Here is a 12,614-nt window from a genome sequence, read left to right as displayed (position 1 = left end):
AATGCAGTTACCTGCACCTGGGATGGGCAGAGCATTATGAAATGGCACAACTTCCCTGCTACAATTGCATTAGCTGGGAGATTCAGAGGATTGGTGATGATTCTCAGAAATAAGAGATTCGGCATCATCCTTTCTTCAACCCAAAGACAACAGAAGAGAGACAGAAGCCGAGCTAGAAAGCAATCCAGTCAAAGGCAAACAGAAGAGTGTGTAGGGGAAAATAATAGACTATATATGCAACGGACAGCTTCCATTTCTCTTCTGCTGTTTGTGCTCACAACTCACAAGGCACGTAGGAAGGAGCTCTAAAGAGGGGGTAGAGCATAATACTGGAAACAGACAACACCAGTGGGTCCTGAGCCTCAGGGGCAAGGCTGGACTGTCTCCTCCATGCCTGAGAATGGGAGGAGGGTGGGGAGCCACACAGGAGAGAAAGAAGAAACAGCTTTGTGGTTAAATACTGAACTGCAAAGCCTCACAGCACTTAGGCCTGGGTCCCAGTCCCACTAATGTCTGCTGTGACACTGGTCTTTATATTGTTTTTGTTCACTTCTCTTCAATAAAGAAGCTACTAATCCCATTTCTCTCTCTCTCTTTGCCTGACATCTCTCTAAATTTTAAGTTTTTTGAGACATGGACTGTCTTTTGCTGTTTATATCAATAGCACACTAAAAAAACCCCCCACCCAACCCCCCCAAAACAACAGACTATAACCTCTGCAAGCATTAAAGAGGCTGTATCGGCAAGAGGCCGTCAGTCTTCCTGGGTAAGGGTGTGTATCACACCTGGAAAAATGGCAAGCAGACAGCGACATAAAGGTAAGTTTAATTAAAAGTGAGACGGTCTGAGTGGGTCTGAAAGTGAAAGAAACTGAGAGATTCTGGAGAAGTACGCAGGAAAGCTTAAAGGGCAAAGAATGACTGCTCTGCAGTAGAAGCCTCCTGCAGTATCTGAGGACCAAAATGAAAGCTGAAGCAAACACAGCTCCAGAAGCAGGGAGATTCTCCTTAAGGAGAGAAATCTGATGTGAAGAAAACATAATAAAGAGAAGGGACACTGTGTGAGAAAGGCAGCATCTGCGGTTCACATCTGAATGACACCACCGAATTGGAGCAGAGCAGATCATTTGCCTCTTAATTTCTCTAAAAATTAGAGCTGTATGGGGACAAGGATAATTTCCTTCCCAGTGTGCTTTTTGTTTGAATGCTGCAAATTCTGTTTCTTTTGTCCTCTGCCACCCACCTTAAAAAAACAATGAAGAAAAAAAATGATAAGGAAAATAAGGAAAAAAAGAAAAAAAATCAAAAGAAAGGAAAAAAAAAGAAGAAAAAAGAGAGGGAAAAAAAGGGGGGGAAAAAAAAGTCATTGTCACTGAAACACTACTGAATTAATTTTATCAGGAGATAGGAAATTCAGAAGGGCCACCATAGAAAATTTGGGGTTACAGGCACAAGTAGAACAGGCCAAGCAGCGCTAGGAATTAGAAGCTCTCTGGATCAAGATTTAAAAAATGGACACATCTACTGCAGTGCATGAAAAGGTCTTGAAATACTATTTCTTCCCTTTACAGGCGTGCCGATTTTGAACACTGTGTTGTTTATCACTGCCAGGAAATATTTTTAAAGCAAAATCCCTGTGAGAGGAGATTCTACAAGGCTGACAAGTCCGGTCAGGGAATAGAAACACAGAGTCTCAGAAGGTGCTCGCTGCTGTGGCTGTGTTTCAGCAGAGGAGGCAAGCATGCCTTAACCACCAGCGTGAGCCCAGCCTCGCTGATGGCAGCCAAACAACTCAGTTTCCCACTTAAGTCTTTCTGTAAAATGAATCTAGAGTGTGAAGCTTCTTGTATCATCTTTGTGTCAAATTATCTCAAGTATTTCCAGCAAGTCGCTCACCAGACACCAATCAGACACTGAGGCAAGTAATGTCGAATCCTAACCGTCTCCGACTCTGCTATTTTATGGTAAGTTTTCAGAAATCACAAGCTATTTTCAGACAACTCACAACTGAAATAGAGGAAAAATTTGTCTGATAAATTATTCATCACTAATGATTTGGCCAGCTTTCCTGGATGCATAGCCACAGGGATGTATGACACCTTGGGGAAGATATCAGATAGAGATGGATTCAAACTAAACTAGAGAAGAGGATGCAGACATAGGTGCAGAGCAATCTTTAAAGAGAGAGGGAGAGCAGCTGTGACCAAACAGAATTAAGCTCTCTTTATAGCTGGTCAATTAGAAAACGCAGAGTAAGTCAGTAACTACCAGAAAAAAAATAAATAACCAGTAGCTACTTGTTTTCAGACAGCTTTTCTTTGGCAGCTGTGGGTTCCAACTAACTGCACAGAAGCTGAACAAGAGCAAAGGCTAAATCAGGTGTGGTAATGGGAACAAATTCTCCCCAGTGAGAAGCTGCTACTATCAGGGTTACGAGGAAGTAGCATGCAGGACTGAGAAAAGTCTATGGGTTAGATGGGAAAATACAGGGGAGAATATTCAGCGTAGGCAGGATTAGAGCTGTGCTGAGTCTTAATCTAGGCAGCTCTTTCTCTACACCTTTATCTGCTGTGGTGCAGCCACTGTGTGCTGCAGTGCTGGTATAACCTGGCCATAAAAGTGGATTAACTGGCCTGCAAGGATCATGGCTGAACAGGAGCACGACAATATGCCTTTGTTTACATGTTCACTTCTGTGAGTGAAACACCCGTCTTCATGAGACAAAGCCCTTAATTACTGACACGGAATATCATCAAATAAATAAGCAAGAGCAGAATTAGTGCTAAGGGAAGGGTTTTTTTGCCCTTTTGTAGTGCAGTCTATTTCTAGCAATGTTTTTCTGCAGTATTATTTTGTAGCAGGGGAAAAAAAAAATAAATCCCACTAGCAGAGGAACTTGTTTTTAAATAAAAATGTTAAAATTACCTTTCAGATTCAGCCCTGTTGTCTTCATCAGCCTTTCCTTTTGGCTCTGCCCTACCAATGAACAAAATCTGTCTGATACAACTCATCATTTCTCCAGCAACAGCATGCAAGAATGGATCCTTGACAGCTTCTCTTACTCTACAAGATTTTGAGCCCTCCCTCCCGCCCCCCACCCCCAAATAATAAAATGTCTTGGACTCTGACCTGTATGAGTTAATGACTCTTGGAAAATGTTAAGAATCCCTAATGAAAGCCACTCTATAACCACCTTCTGTTTCTTCTTATTGTTGTATAGTTACAAAGCTCAAGGATAATGTGTATTTATGTAACATTAAGCTTCGGAATGTAAGTTTTATTTTTACTCTGCTAAATCTGTCAAGAATAAGCAAACTTTTGCCTCTCCGCCTGTTCAGCTGACTGCTTGTCCCGATTTGGAAGTTTTGAATATAAAGCTAATTTTAATCTCTTTTTTTCCCCCCCCTCCCTGTTAATGAAGGAGACGTGAAGCCCAACTCTGTCTTACTTCAAGGTGTGGAAAATGGAAGAGGATAAAATGCTTGAGATAGTCGGAACGAGGGGCACGTTACAGAGGGTTTCTTAACAGAGAATCGCCTTCTTTGCAATTGCCCTTTAAGGAAAAGCCAACCTCTGCTCATGCACCTTCCCTCCACAGACAACTGCAGGTTCTGTAATTTCACTTTTTCTGTATGCAGCTCCTTTCTATTCAGAGGGGGTTAATTTTGCTTTGAGCTTGGGGATACCTGCCGTGCAGAAGCAGTTATGATAGGTATTTTATTTTCGCACAGCCACTTGCAGGTACAGCTCTTTTCGAAATGCCCTTTCAGCCTAAGATTGTATTTGAAGACGTTGTCATCTCCTCGCCTCTCCTCAACTACCACGATTAACTATTTGCGCGACTCCTCGCCAGTTCGACCGCTGAACAGTTAACGAACGCAGGGCTTGAAATGCCCACTTCAGCTGGGAGAGGCTAGTCCCCGCCGCTTGTCTGGTCCCTCCACCGTTAACGCGTAGCGACCTCCGCTCCGCCACGAAGCCCCACCGCTGCGGGAGGCACAACACCCCATCCCCCAGCCCAGCCAGGGGTGGGCGGCCCGACACCAAGGGCGGGGAGGGGGAGACAAGGCGCCCTATGCCTTACGCCCTGTGCCATTCACCATTCCCGGTCACGGCCCGGGGGGCGCAGCCCGACTCGCTCCCGACGGGCGCCCCCGTGCGCAAGCGCCCGCGCCCCCGCCCCCCAGCAGAGCGGCGCGTGGGCCTGCACGGAGGGAGGCTAACTGACACGCCGCTGCGCGCGGCACGACGGTTTACACGTTAACGAGCCCCCGTCCAGGGGTGAAGGCGAAGAGCCGAGCGCACGCGCAGTGCCGCACGACATGTGCCCTCGGGGGGAGAGCGCGAGAGTCCCTTCTCCCGGCGCACGCGCAGCGCCAGGGCTCACGCCGGACGGGAAAGCTGCCGGAGAGAACGGGGGAGGAGGGGAGAGAGGGAGAGAGCGTGCGCAGGCGCAGAGCAAGGCCTCGGCGCCGTCGGTTGGCGCAGGCGCAGCAGGGTGGCGGGGGAAGGGGGCGCGCGGCTGGGGGAGGGGAGGAGGAGGGGAGGAGGAGGAGAGGAGGGAGGGGGGCCACGAGCGAGGGAGGGTTTATCGGGCGGCCGATTTTGGTTAAAATATTCAAAATGGCGGACGGAGGAGCAGCGAGTCAAGATGAGAGTTCGGCGGCGGCGGTGGCGGCAGCGGCAGGTAATCATTACTGCATTTTACATATTCATATTCATACTCGCACACGCGGCCCCCCCGCCGCTCGCCCGCCCCGCTTAGCATAATTTATTAGTACTCAGGATTATTATAATTAACGGCACAGGAGGGAGCGGGGAGGGGGGGGGAAAGAAGGAAAGCAGCCTCCCCGTGCGGGGAAACACACATACACACACACACACACACATACACACACACGCTCCCTCCCTCGCCCGCCCGCTCCCTCACTCGGAGTCACACTCGCACCCGCCCGCACGCCGGGGCACCGGCGCCCGGGGCAGGCACCGGGGCGATGGGGGGCGGCGGCGGCGCGGGCGGCGGCGGCGCATCGGAGAGGCGGTGGGGTTGGGGTGGAGAGTCGGTGGGGGCTGAGGGGGGGAAGCCGGGAGAGGGCATGCATCCCCGCACCCGAAAGCGGTCGGAGGTAGCTAGCCGCCACCCGGCCGGGCTCCCCCCCGGCCCGCACGCCCACAATAAAAGCCGCTTTACATATTCATGGCGCGAGGGGGGATGCTGCTGGAGCGGTCCCGACGGAGGTCGGGGAATTGGGCACGGCCCGCCGGGCTCGGGGGAAGCGGACAGCCCCCCAAGTAGGGTAGGGTACCTCCGCCGGCACGGCGGCGGCAGGACGGAGGGGGACAGAGGTGCTGGCGCCTCAGTGTGTTCGGGTGAAGGAGAAAGACTTGGTTTCCTCATCTTTCCTTTTATTAACCCCCCGCCCTCTCCCGCATCCCCCCATCCCCCTCAGCTAGGGTTATTTCCCCAGAGCCTGGGGCCTGTAGACATAGGGTGGATGGGTGCGGATGGCCTCGGGGAGGGGTGGGACGAGAGCGTGGTTTGGCTTTTTATTTAAAGCTCCCCCTACCCCATAAAGGGGAGGTTAAGTGTGGGGTGACTTGGGGGGGGGGGAGGGGGGTGTGGGCAAAGTTTCTCCGTGCCCGTCTCCGATGGGAGAGGCCTCGTGTTTGCACCCCCAAAGGCTGGAGTTGCCCCGGCGGTTATTTGCCCTCCTCCCTCCTTGCCATCCTGCTTCCACAGCCCCGAGGGCTTGCGGGGAGCAGGATGCTGTGGTTCCGGGGCAAGCCCCTTGGTTGCCAGGCACCGCACCCGTGTCCTGTCGCCCTGGGTGCCCGGGCAGGGGCGGGTGGTGGTGCCGGCAGCCCCGGTGGGCTGGCACTGTGGGGGTGCGGGTCCCGTCTCCCTCCCTTCCTCTCCCCCTCTCCTCCTCATTTGAATAATGTCTAATTCGGGGAGGTTTATATTATTGAAATGGCCGCCTCGCTTTCCCCGCCTCTCATGTTTAGTAATTCAGACCTTTAATAACAGCCACTCAGAGCCCAACGCCGTGTTTATATTTTACATTCGCCCCATGTGCTTTTGTGGTTCAACATGATTCTTCTTTCTCTCTCTCTCTCTTGCTTTTTTTAAATTTTCTTGGCAACCTACAGGGCCCCAAGATCAAACCCAGGCTGTGTGAGGAGAGGAGGGGGTAGAGCTAGGCCCTGGCTCCTCTGGCAGGCGCCTAGGCCTCACTCTGCTGCTTGATTTATTTACTAATAACCAAAATGACCCCCCCATCTCCACTCCACCCCTGCCAGCAAAAACAAAACCCTCCTGGGGCTTGAACAGCATCAGATCTGCTCACAGATTCTCAAACGCTCATGTCTTTTAAATAAAGAGCTTATTTTTAATTTATAGCAACTCAAGACTGTAAAGCTGTTCCTTTCGTATCAGCTTTTCAGAGGCTTGGGCATTTTTGGTCCCTTTGTCCTTGATTCTTTTCCTTAAAGGAGAGTTGCTTCTAATTTACGTTTCCGGGCATCAGGAGAGCTATAGAAGACATACTCCAAATCTGAACAGCTTTCCTCCTCCCTCTGAACACAAACAGAATGGAATACATTGAAGATAATCTTATTCACCTTCTTTTTGCTTAATGTAGATGCAGTTTAACAGTGCAGTGTGTCAGATGCTTTTGTGGCTGCTTGTATCTTTGGCTGTTCTGGGTTGGTTGGCTCTTTCCCCCCCCCCCCCCCTTCCCCTTTCATTTAGATTTGACTTTCAAGACAGAAGATACTACTAGGAAGGCAGTACAGGATCTAGAGAGGAAGATAAGGGTGGGTTTATTATTTTGGTGATTGTGTTATAAGAGCACCAAGTGAAAATTGAAATTAATCCTCTTAAATTGTCTGGAGTAATTAAGTTTTAAACTAGGTATTAGTCTACTTAGAAAGAAAACAAATGGATTACTTTATTAAAAAGAGGCAGTAATTTAAAGAAAAAAAGAAAGAAAATATTTATGCAGGGATGGGTTTCAGATAAGACTGTGAAGGTTTTCATTAGTGACCATTGTTTTCACCCTGTGGAGAAAAAGGACCTAACAGCAGGGTACTTCAAAGTAGCAGTGCCAGATTAGCATGTAAACATCTTTGAAACATGACTAGGAAGGGAGTTCACATACAGCATCTGCATTTGTATTTTGTGGTTTGGTTCTAATTTGTCACAAAACACTACCCTGCAGCTAATGAAAAGCATTTTGATATAAAAAAAAAGCACGACTCAGATTATTTATCCTCTCCCTTCCACCTTTGTGAAGACGGGCCTTGAATTCAAGGAGGAAAAAAAATGTGTAGAAGTGGTAATGAGGCTGTTCAGGTGACTGACTGTTTCACAGACCAACAGCACAAGGCTGGCTGGACAAAAAGCAGTAATATGATTTCATGCCTTAAATAGCATATGTTTTTGCACTCGCTTCACAAGATGTGGTCAAGCCGATGATGTCATTGGCCAGAGGACAAGGTGCAGTTAATTTGATTTATTGACCTGGGGTGAGGTGTAGCACTGGAACATTCTCATAGGGAAACCATTTATCTGAGGACAATTTCCTTTATAGCAGCAATTTAACCACTGCTGAGACTGTAGATATTTTATCCAGCATTGCATCTTACAAACAAAATTTCTTTGTTGCTGATGCTTTGGTAATTTTTATAGGATGGAATAATGGACGGTGGCCTTGTGCAGTCTTCTGGCCTAGCTGGGGTTTTTGTAACTCTGAATTCAGGAATTTACATGCCCAAATGGAGATACATTTCTCTCAAACATGTATTTGTGTCTGTGTTGTAGCTTAAAATTTTGCTGGAACACAATGTGGATAAAAACGTGTCTTCACTAGTGAAGTCCACAGGCACCATGTTAGTTGGAAGCCGCTTTTCCCAAACCCTGGGTGTCATCCTCACTTGTTGGCCGGTGCTGAGACTAGTGTGGGTATTACTCTTCAGTCCTGAGTAAGGACTTTTCCTGTTAATCACTGGTGAGTGTCAGATTTTAAGCTGCCTCTTGGACTTTATCAGTGGTGGGAGGGAGAGTAAAAGAAACTCTTTTTACTTCCCTTACCTGGCTGTGGCGAGAGTGGAGGATTATGCTCCTGTTGTGCTGCTTCCTAATTCTTACTAGGGAATGTGCTCTGTTTCGGCTGTCCTTTCGGCTTTCTTTTTGTTAGGGACAGAAGGAAGGGCTGTTCTCCCCACGAAATAATTCCACTCTGCTCGGTTATCAAGACGTCTCTGCCCTTTTTCTCTATTCTTTTTCAGAACTGACCCGCACTTCCAAGTGTAGCTGGTTGGAAATAGCCTGAGCAGTGTCATTAGCCATGCTGCCGCATGTGGAGCACAATTGGAAACGTGTGTCGCGATCGTGATTTCACAACTAGAGGAGCTAGAACTTATTTCCTCACTTTCTAGGGAGAAAGGGGGAAGAATGAGGACTTCCCACCCTCTCATTGTAAGAGGAAAAAAATCTGAGGTTTGATGTCACTACCAATTTCTCAAAGGTTAGCCTGCAGTAGTAATTCAAACAGTAAGTGTTAACACTGACTTCCTGATGCTGAATGTGGGTAGCTTCTGAATGCTTGTCTTGGCAAGTGATGGTGATGGCGTCTTGAGTTGCTTTGACAGAATCAGAGAGGTAGCCTTTGACGAAGTCTCTGCGTTAAACCAAGGAAGCACCAACGTGTTCTGTGTTAGGAGTCTGGTGGTGGCGTCTAGAAGTGTTACTACTGCTCCATTGTAATAGCATATTGCTGCAAGAAATCAGATTTTGAACACCATTGTCACTTAATGTTTCTCAAACTTCAAGTAGCACATCCTTGCTGTTTTCTTTTTGTTCAGGCTTGCAAGGATGCAAATAATTTGGGGGAAAACATTTTGTCTGTGCTGTCCAGAATATTTTTAACCGATCTGGCATCCAGCTTCTTTCTGTTAAGTAGTGCTCATCTCCTTCATAGACGTGTTTGTTTTCTCTCTTGGCTCTCTGGCAAATTTGTGGTAGTTCTTTGTTAGCGTCATGCAATAGGTTTTTATTTGCTTTCCCCAAATTTTGGCCTTTGTGGAGTTTGGCTTCGAAACAGGCTGCAGCATTTTTAATGTACAAATCTTGTCAGTTAATTTTCTTACCTTTTTTTTTTTTCTTTTCTTTCTAGTGTTATTTTCTATTCCACTCAAACTGTTGTTGCCTGTAGGACAATAATCATGATACTGCTACAGTTGACAATTAGCCAGCCTCTGCTGCTTGCACTTACTGCTGTATTTTTATCTTGAGAGAATCAGTCACAGCCCTGGCAAATGACTGTCTTTCATGACATATGTATTTTCCTTCCCTGTGACAAAGCTGTTGGCAAAAGAAGGTGTTGAGCAAAATTAAGCATGTCACATTTGAGACAGTCAAGTTGTACTTAGTTGTGGTGCTTAAGCTAGTATGTGAATGAAAGACTATCTCATGTTGCTGGGTAGATTTACAGTACTGGCTGTTTACTACTGCAGAGATTTGCTTCTTTGTTAACAAATTTCCCCACTCTTTTTCCTGATGTGCCACATTGTTGTACAGGGCAGTTAAGTGTGGGATTTTTTGGCCTGAGTGTGGAAGATAAATTAAAGGAAAGATGCTGATGTGGGTTAGTGTGTATTAAGTAATTGCTTGTATTTCAGTTGAAGCTATTGGACAATTGCTAATCTGAGGAAAAAACATGCACATAGATGTATTTTCCTTTCAGTAGTTTTTGTGTGTCAGATTCATTGAGTTCTGTGGACAGGCCCTCATGCTGCTTCATGCACTTTTTTTTTGGTAGAAAAGGTAAATAATTTAGGATCTCAGTATTATTCCTTTCCCTAGTTTTTTATTTCACAAGTAGCTAGGAAATAGCCACATTTGTTAACCCAACTCATAAATTATAAATCCATATAGCATTATAAAGTATGAACTCTATAGTGCATTACTAAGCCTTTGCAAAACTTTCCTGTAGACTGCTACTGGCTAATTGGTTTAGTGTTAATCAGCCACACAGTTGAGTGATGATGTGTTGGTTTGGTATAGAGAATGTACTGGGTTCCAATCCTGAGTTTATCACCAATTTTGCTTGCTTTTCTGTGGTGTAATGGGGAATTACAGAACACATTTTCACAGGGGCATTGCTGGAGGAATAGTTAGCTAATATTTTGCAGCTTTTCTGAAGAGTGTTGTGATTCTTCTGCTTTTACATGTAGTCATCCAAGCCTGGGCCCAAGTTAAACTTTGCTTAGGATGTTTCACTGCTGGTGCTGTTCATGTACTCTCATCAGCAATGAAGGCCTCCTGTTGTAAAGGCACAGATTACTGTCAGGTCTAACTACAACGTGATGTAGATCTGCTGTAGGGTGTTGCAGTTCAATGACAGTTTAAATCAGCTTGAGCTTGTTCTCATCTCCCTGTGTGTTCCTGCCCCTTTCCCTGCACTAATGCAGATGCTTGCCTAGTTCCTTTGCTGAGCTAGTTCAGGGAATCACATTGGCAGAAAACAAGCCTTGCCAAAAATAATGAATAGTTTTTTTGTTGGTTTAGCTCTCAGAACTGACTTACAATGAGATTAGACAAATAGCAGGACCAATCAAGAAAGGGATCAAGAAGCACACGTGTTGACCCTAGTCTTCCCATAATTTCTTACTCTCTGATGGCTTTCCTGTTGGCATACATAGGGAGTCAGTCATGCTCTCGGCCATGTGATCCTGCCACTTACTTGGCACCTGTCCTAGCACTTACTAGTTCCCAGGATGCTCTAGTTTAACTTGTTAACCTGTTGGAAAACTAGCCCCAGATAATTTTAGATCATCAGTTTGTGAGTTGAAGTTGGTTCAGCAAAGGCCTTGAAGTGCAAGAGAGAGAGGGCAGAACCATGAGTGGAAATGGAGAAAGGAGGAAAAGAAATTAACTTTCTCCTCTTTTGAAAAGCCACAGCCATATTGTATAGCTTTGCTTTTAGGTTGGCATAAACCACTGTGAAACTACAGTTGATTGAGCTGGTGAGCTCAAGTTGATCTAAAATGGTGCTGGCCAAAGGGAAGTGGTAAGAATGTATAGCCATGGGCACTATGTTTAATGTCCTGTTCTAGCAGCAGGCTGCACATGGATCATTGCGGCCAGTGATGAAATTGCACCCAAGTAAAGGAGTAGCTTAGAAACCAATAGATGATGAAAATTTGGCATGGTTTGTGCAGTTGTAGGTGTGATTGCATTAATGGTAGCCACAGCAGAAACTCTTAAAATTGTGGCTAGGACCTTTAAGTGGCTCCCATTATTATAGTGTTGCTTACAGTGAGACACCTCTAAAAATGTCTGGGGCTTCAAAGGACATACTGACAAAAGTACTTGGGCAATCACTTCTGCTAAATTTTGGACTGCTATCCCTGTAAAGCAGCCTTTAAAAAAAAACAACAAAAAACCACCACCACAAAATACTCCCCCACCCCTTCCCCCCCAACCCTGCAAGATAACTGCTTCAAGTCATTTAACACAATCACTTTGAGACAGATTTATCTTTCCTATAATCATGATGTTGTGATAAGGAATCTTCTACTTATAACTTCTGGGAAGGAGGAAAAAAGAAGTAATATTTGACTTTGGAAATGAAGTAGCATATATGACATGTTTGACACTGTATGACAAGGCATGACATTTTGGAAAAGGAAGATAAGAACTTAGACTTTACTAAAATATTAAATACAGTTGATGACTTAAAACTCAAGTGTGGAATAAACTTGTTGAATCAGGCTGGAGATGTGGCTTCTTTTTTGCCCCTTCCCTTTCTTTAAGGGCTGGTAGGAAGTCGCCATCATTTTTTGCAGTGAGCTGCTTCTCTACTTGTTCTCTTTGTCCCTTTGATTCAGTTTTATTTGAAAAATACCATGTGACCTAGTAATTTGTGCCTGACCATACCAGTGTGAAGTTGTGGCTTTATGCTGCTTGGATGTAGCTGAGAAGGGGGAAGTAATACAGTGAGCACAGGTAGCAATGACTCAGCTGTTTGAATCCCTTACATCTACGTTATTAGTTAATACAATCCACTGACTGAGAAGGGAGATTCAAGTTTCTTCCAGGAGTTCCATTGCAAAGATGCCTTTCTAGTTATTCATAATTTTGTTTCTTAGATGCTTAGTTTTAGTAGGTTATCACTTTTTCATTTTCAAGTGCAGGATGAATTTGAATTTGCTTATTTCTAAGGCTGCAGAAATGTGGCTATGCCAGGAAATGTTACCTCCCTTCCCTACCAACTCCTCTGGGAGTGTTTCCCGCCAGTCCTCAAATGCAGCGCATGTACACCCAACTGCATGCATGTTTGACTGGGAAACAGTACCAGAAAGCTTGAGCTGGGGATGTTGTTTTTTTTCCCCTAGCTCTGCTTGTAGTAGTAGAAGACATTACTGCTTCTGTCCTGGAGTTTCTTGTTCCTCTGCATCTCCTGGTGGGTCTACCCATTTGGGTACTGTCTAATCCATTTCAGCTAAGATTAGCTAGGTTAGTAAAGACTGATCTAAGCTACCCTAAAGTAGCCCAGATAATTCTGATTGAAATCTATGAGTGAGGGATTGTCTGAATTGCTTTGTCATCAT

At 45.8% G+C, this 12,614-nt stretch overlaps 1 protein-coding gene across 9 annotated transcripts in view; it reads left to right on the top strand.

Moving 5' to 3' along the window:
- The first annotated feature begins 4,587 nt into the window (after positions 1-4,587).
- Positions 4,588-12,614, top strand: part of POU2F1 (POU class 2 homeobox 1) — a 144,696-nt gene continuing 136,669 nt past the window's right edge. For all 9 annotated transcript variants that reach the window (XM_054165950.1, XM_054165949.1, XM_054165945.1 and 6 more), the window contains exon 1: positions 4,588-4,686. In XM_054165950.1, the coding sequence (XP_054021925.1) occupies positions 4,623-4,686 (64 nt within the window). In that variant the 5' untranslated portion in view covers positions 4,588-4,622. The remainder of the gene's footprint in view (positions 4,687-12,614) is intronic.

Source organism: Dryobates pubescens, chromosome 12 (genome assembly GCF_014839835.1).
Source record: "Dryobates pubescens isolate bDryPub1 chromosome 12, bDryPub1.pri, whole genome shotgun sequence".
In the NCBI taxonomy this organism is placed as follows: Eukaryota; Metazoa; Chordata; class Aves; order Piciformes; family Picidae; genus Dryobates; species Dryobates pubescens.
Note: the sequence above shows the minus strand (reverse complement) of the source record. Positions and strands in the feature narration are given on the sequence as shown.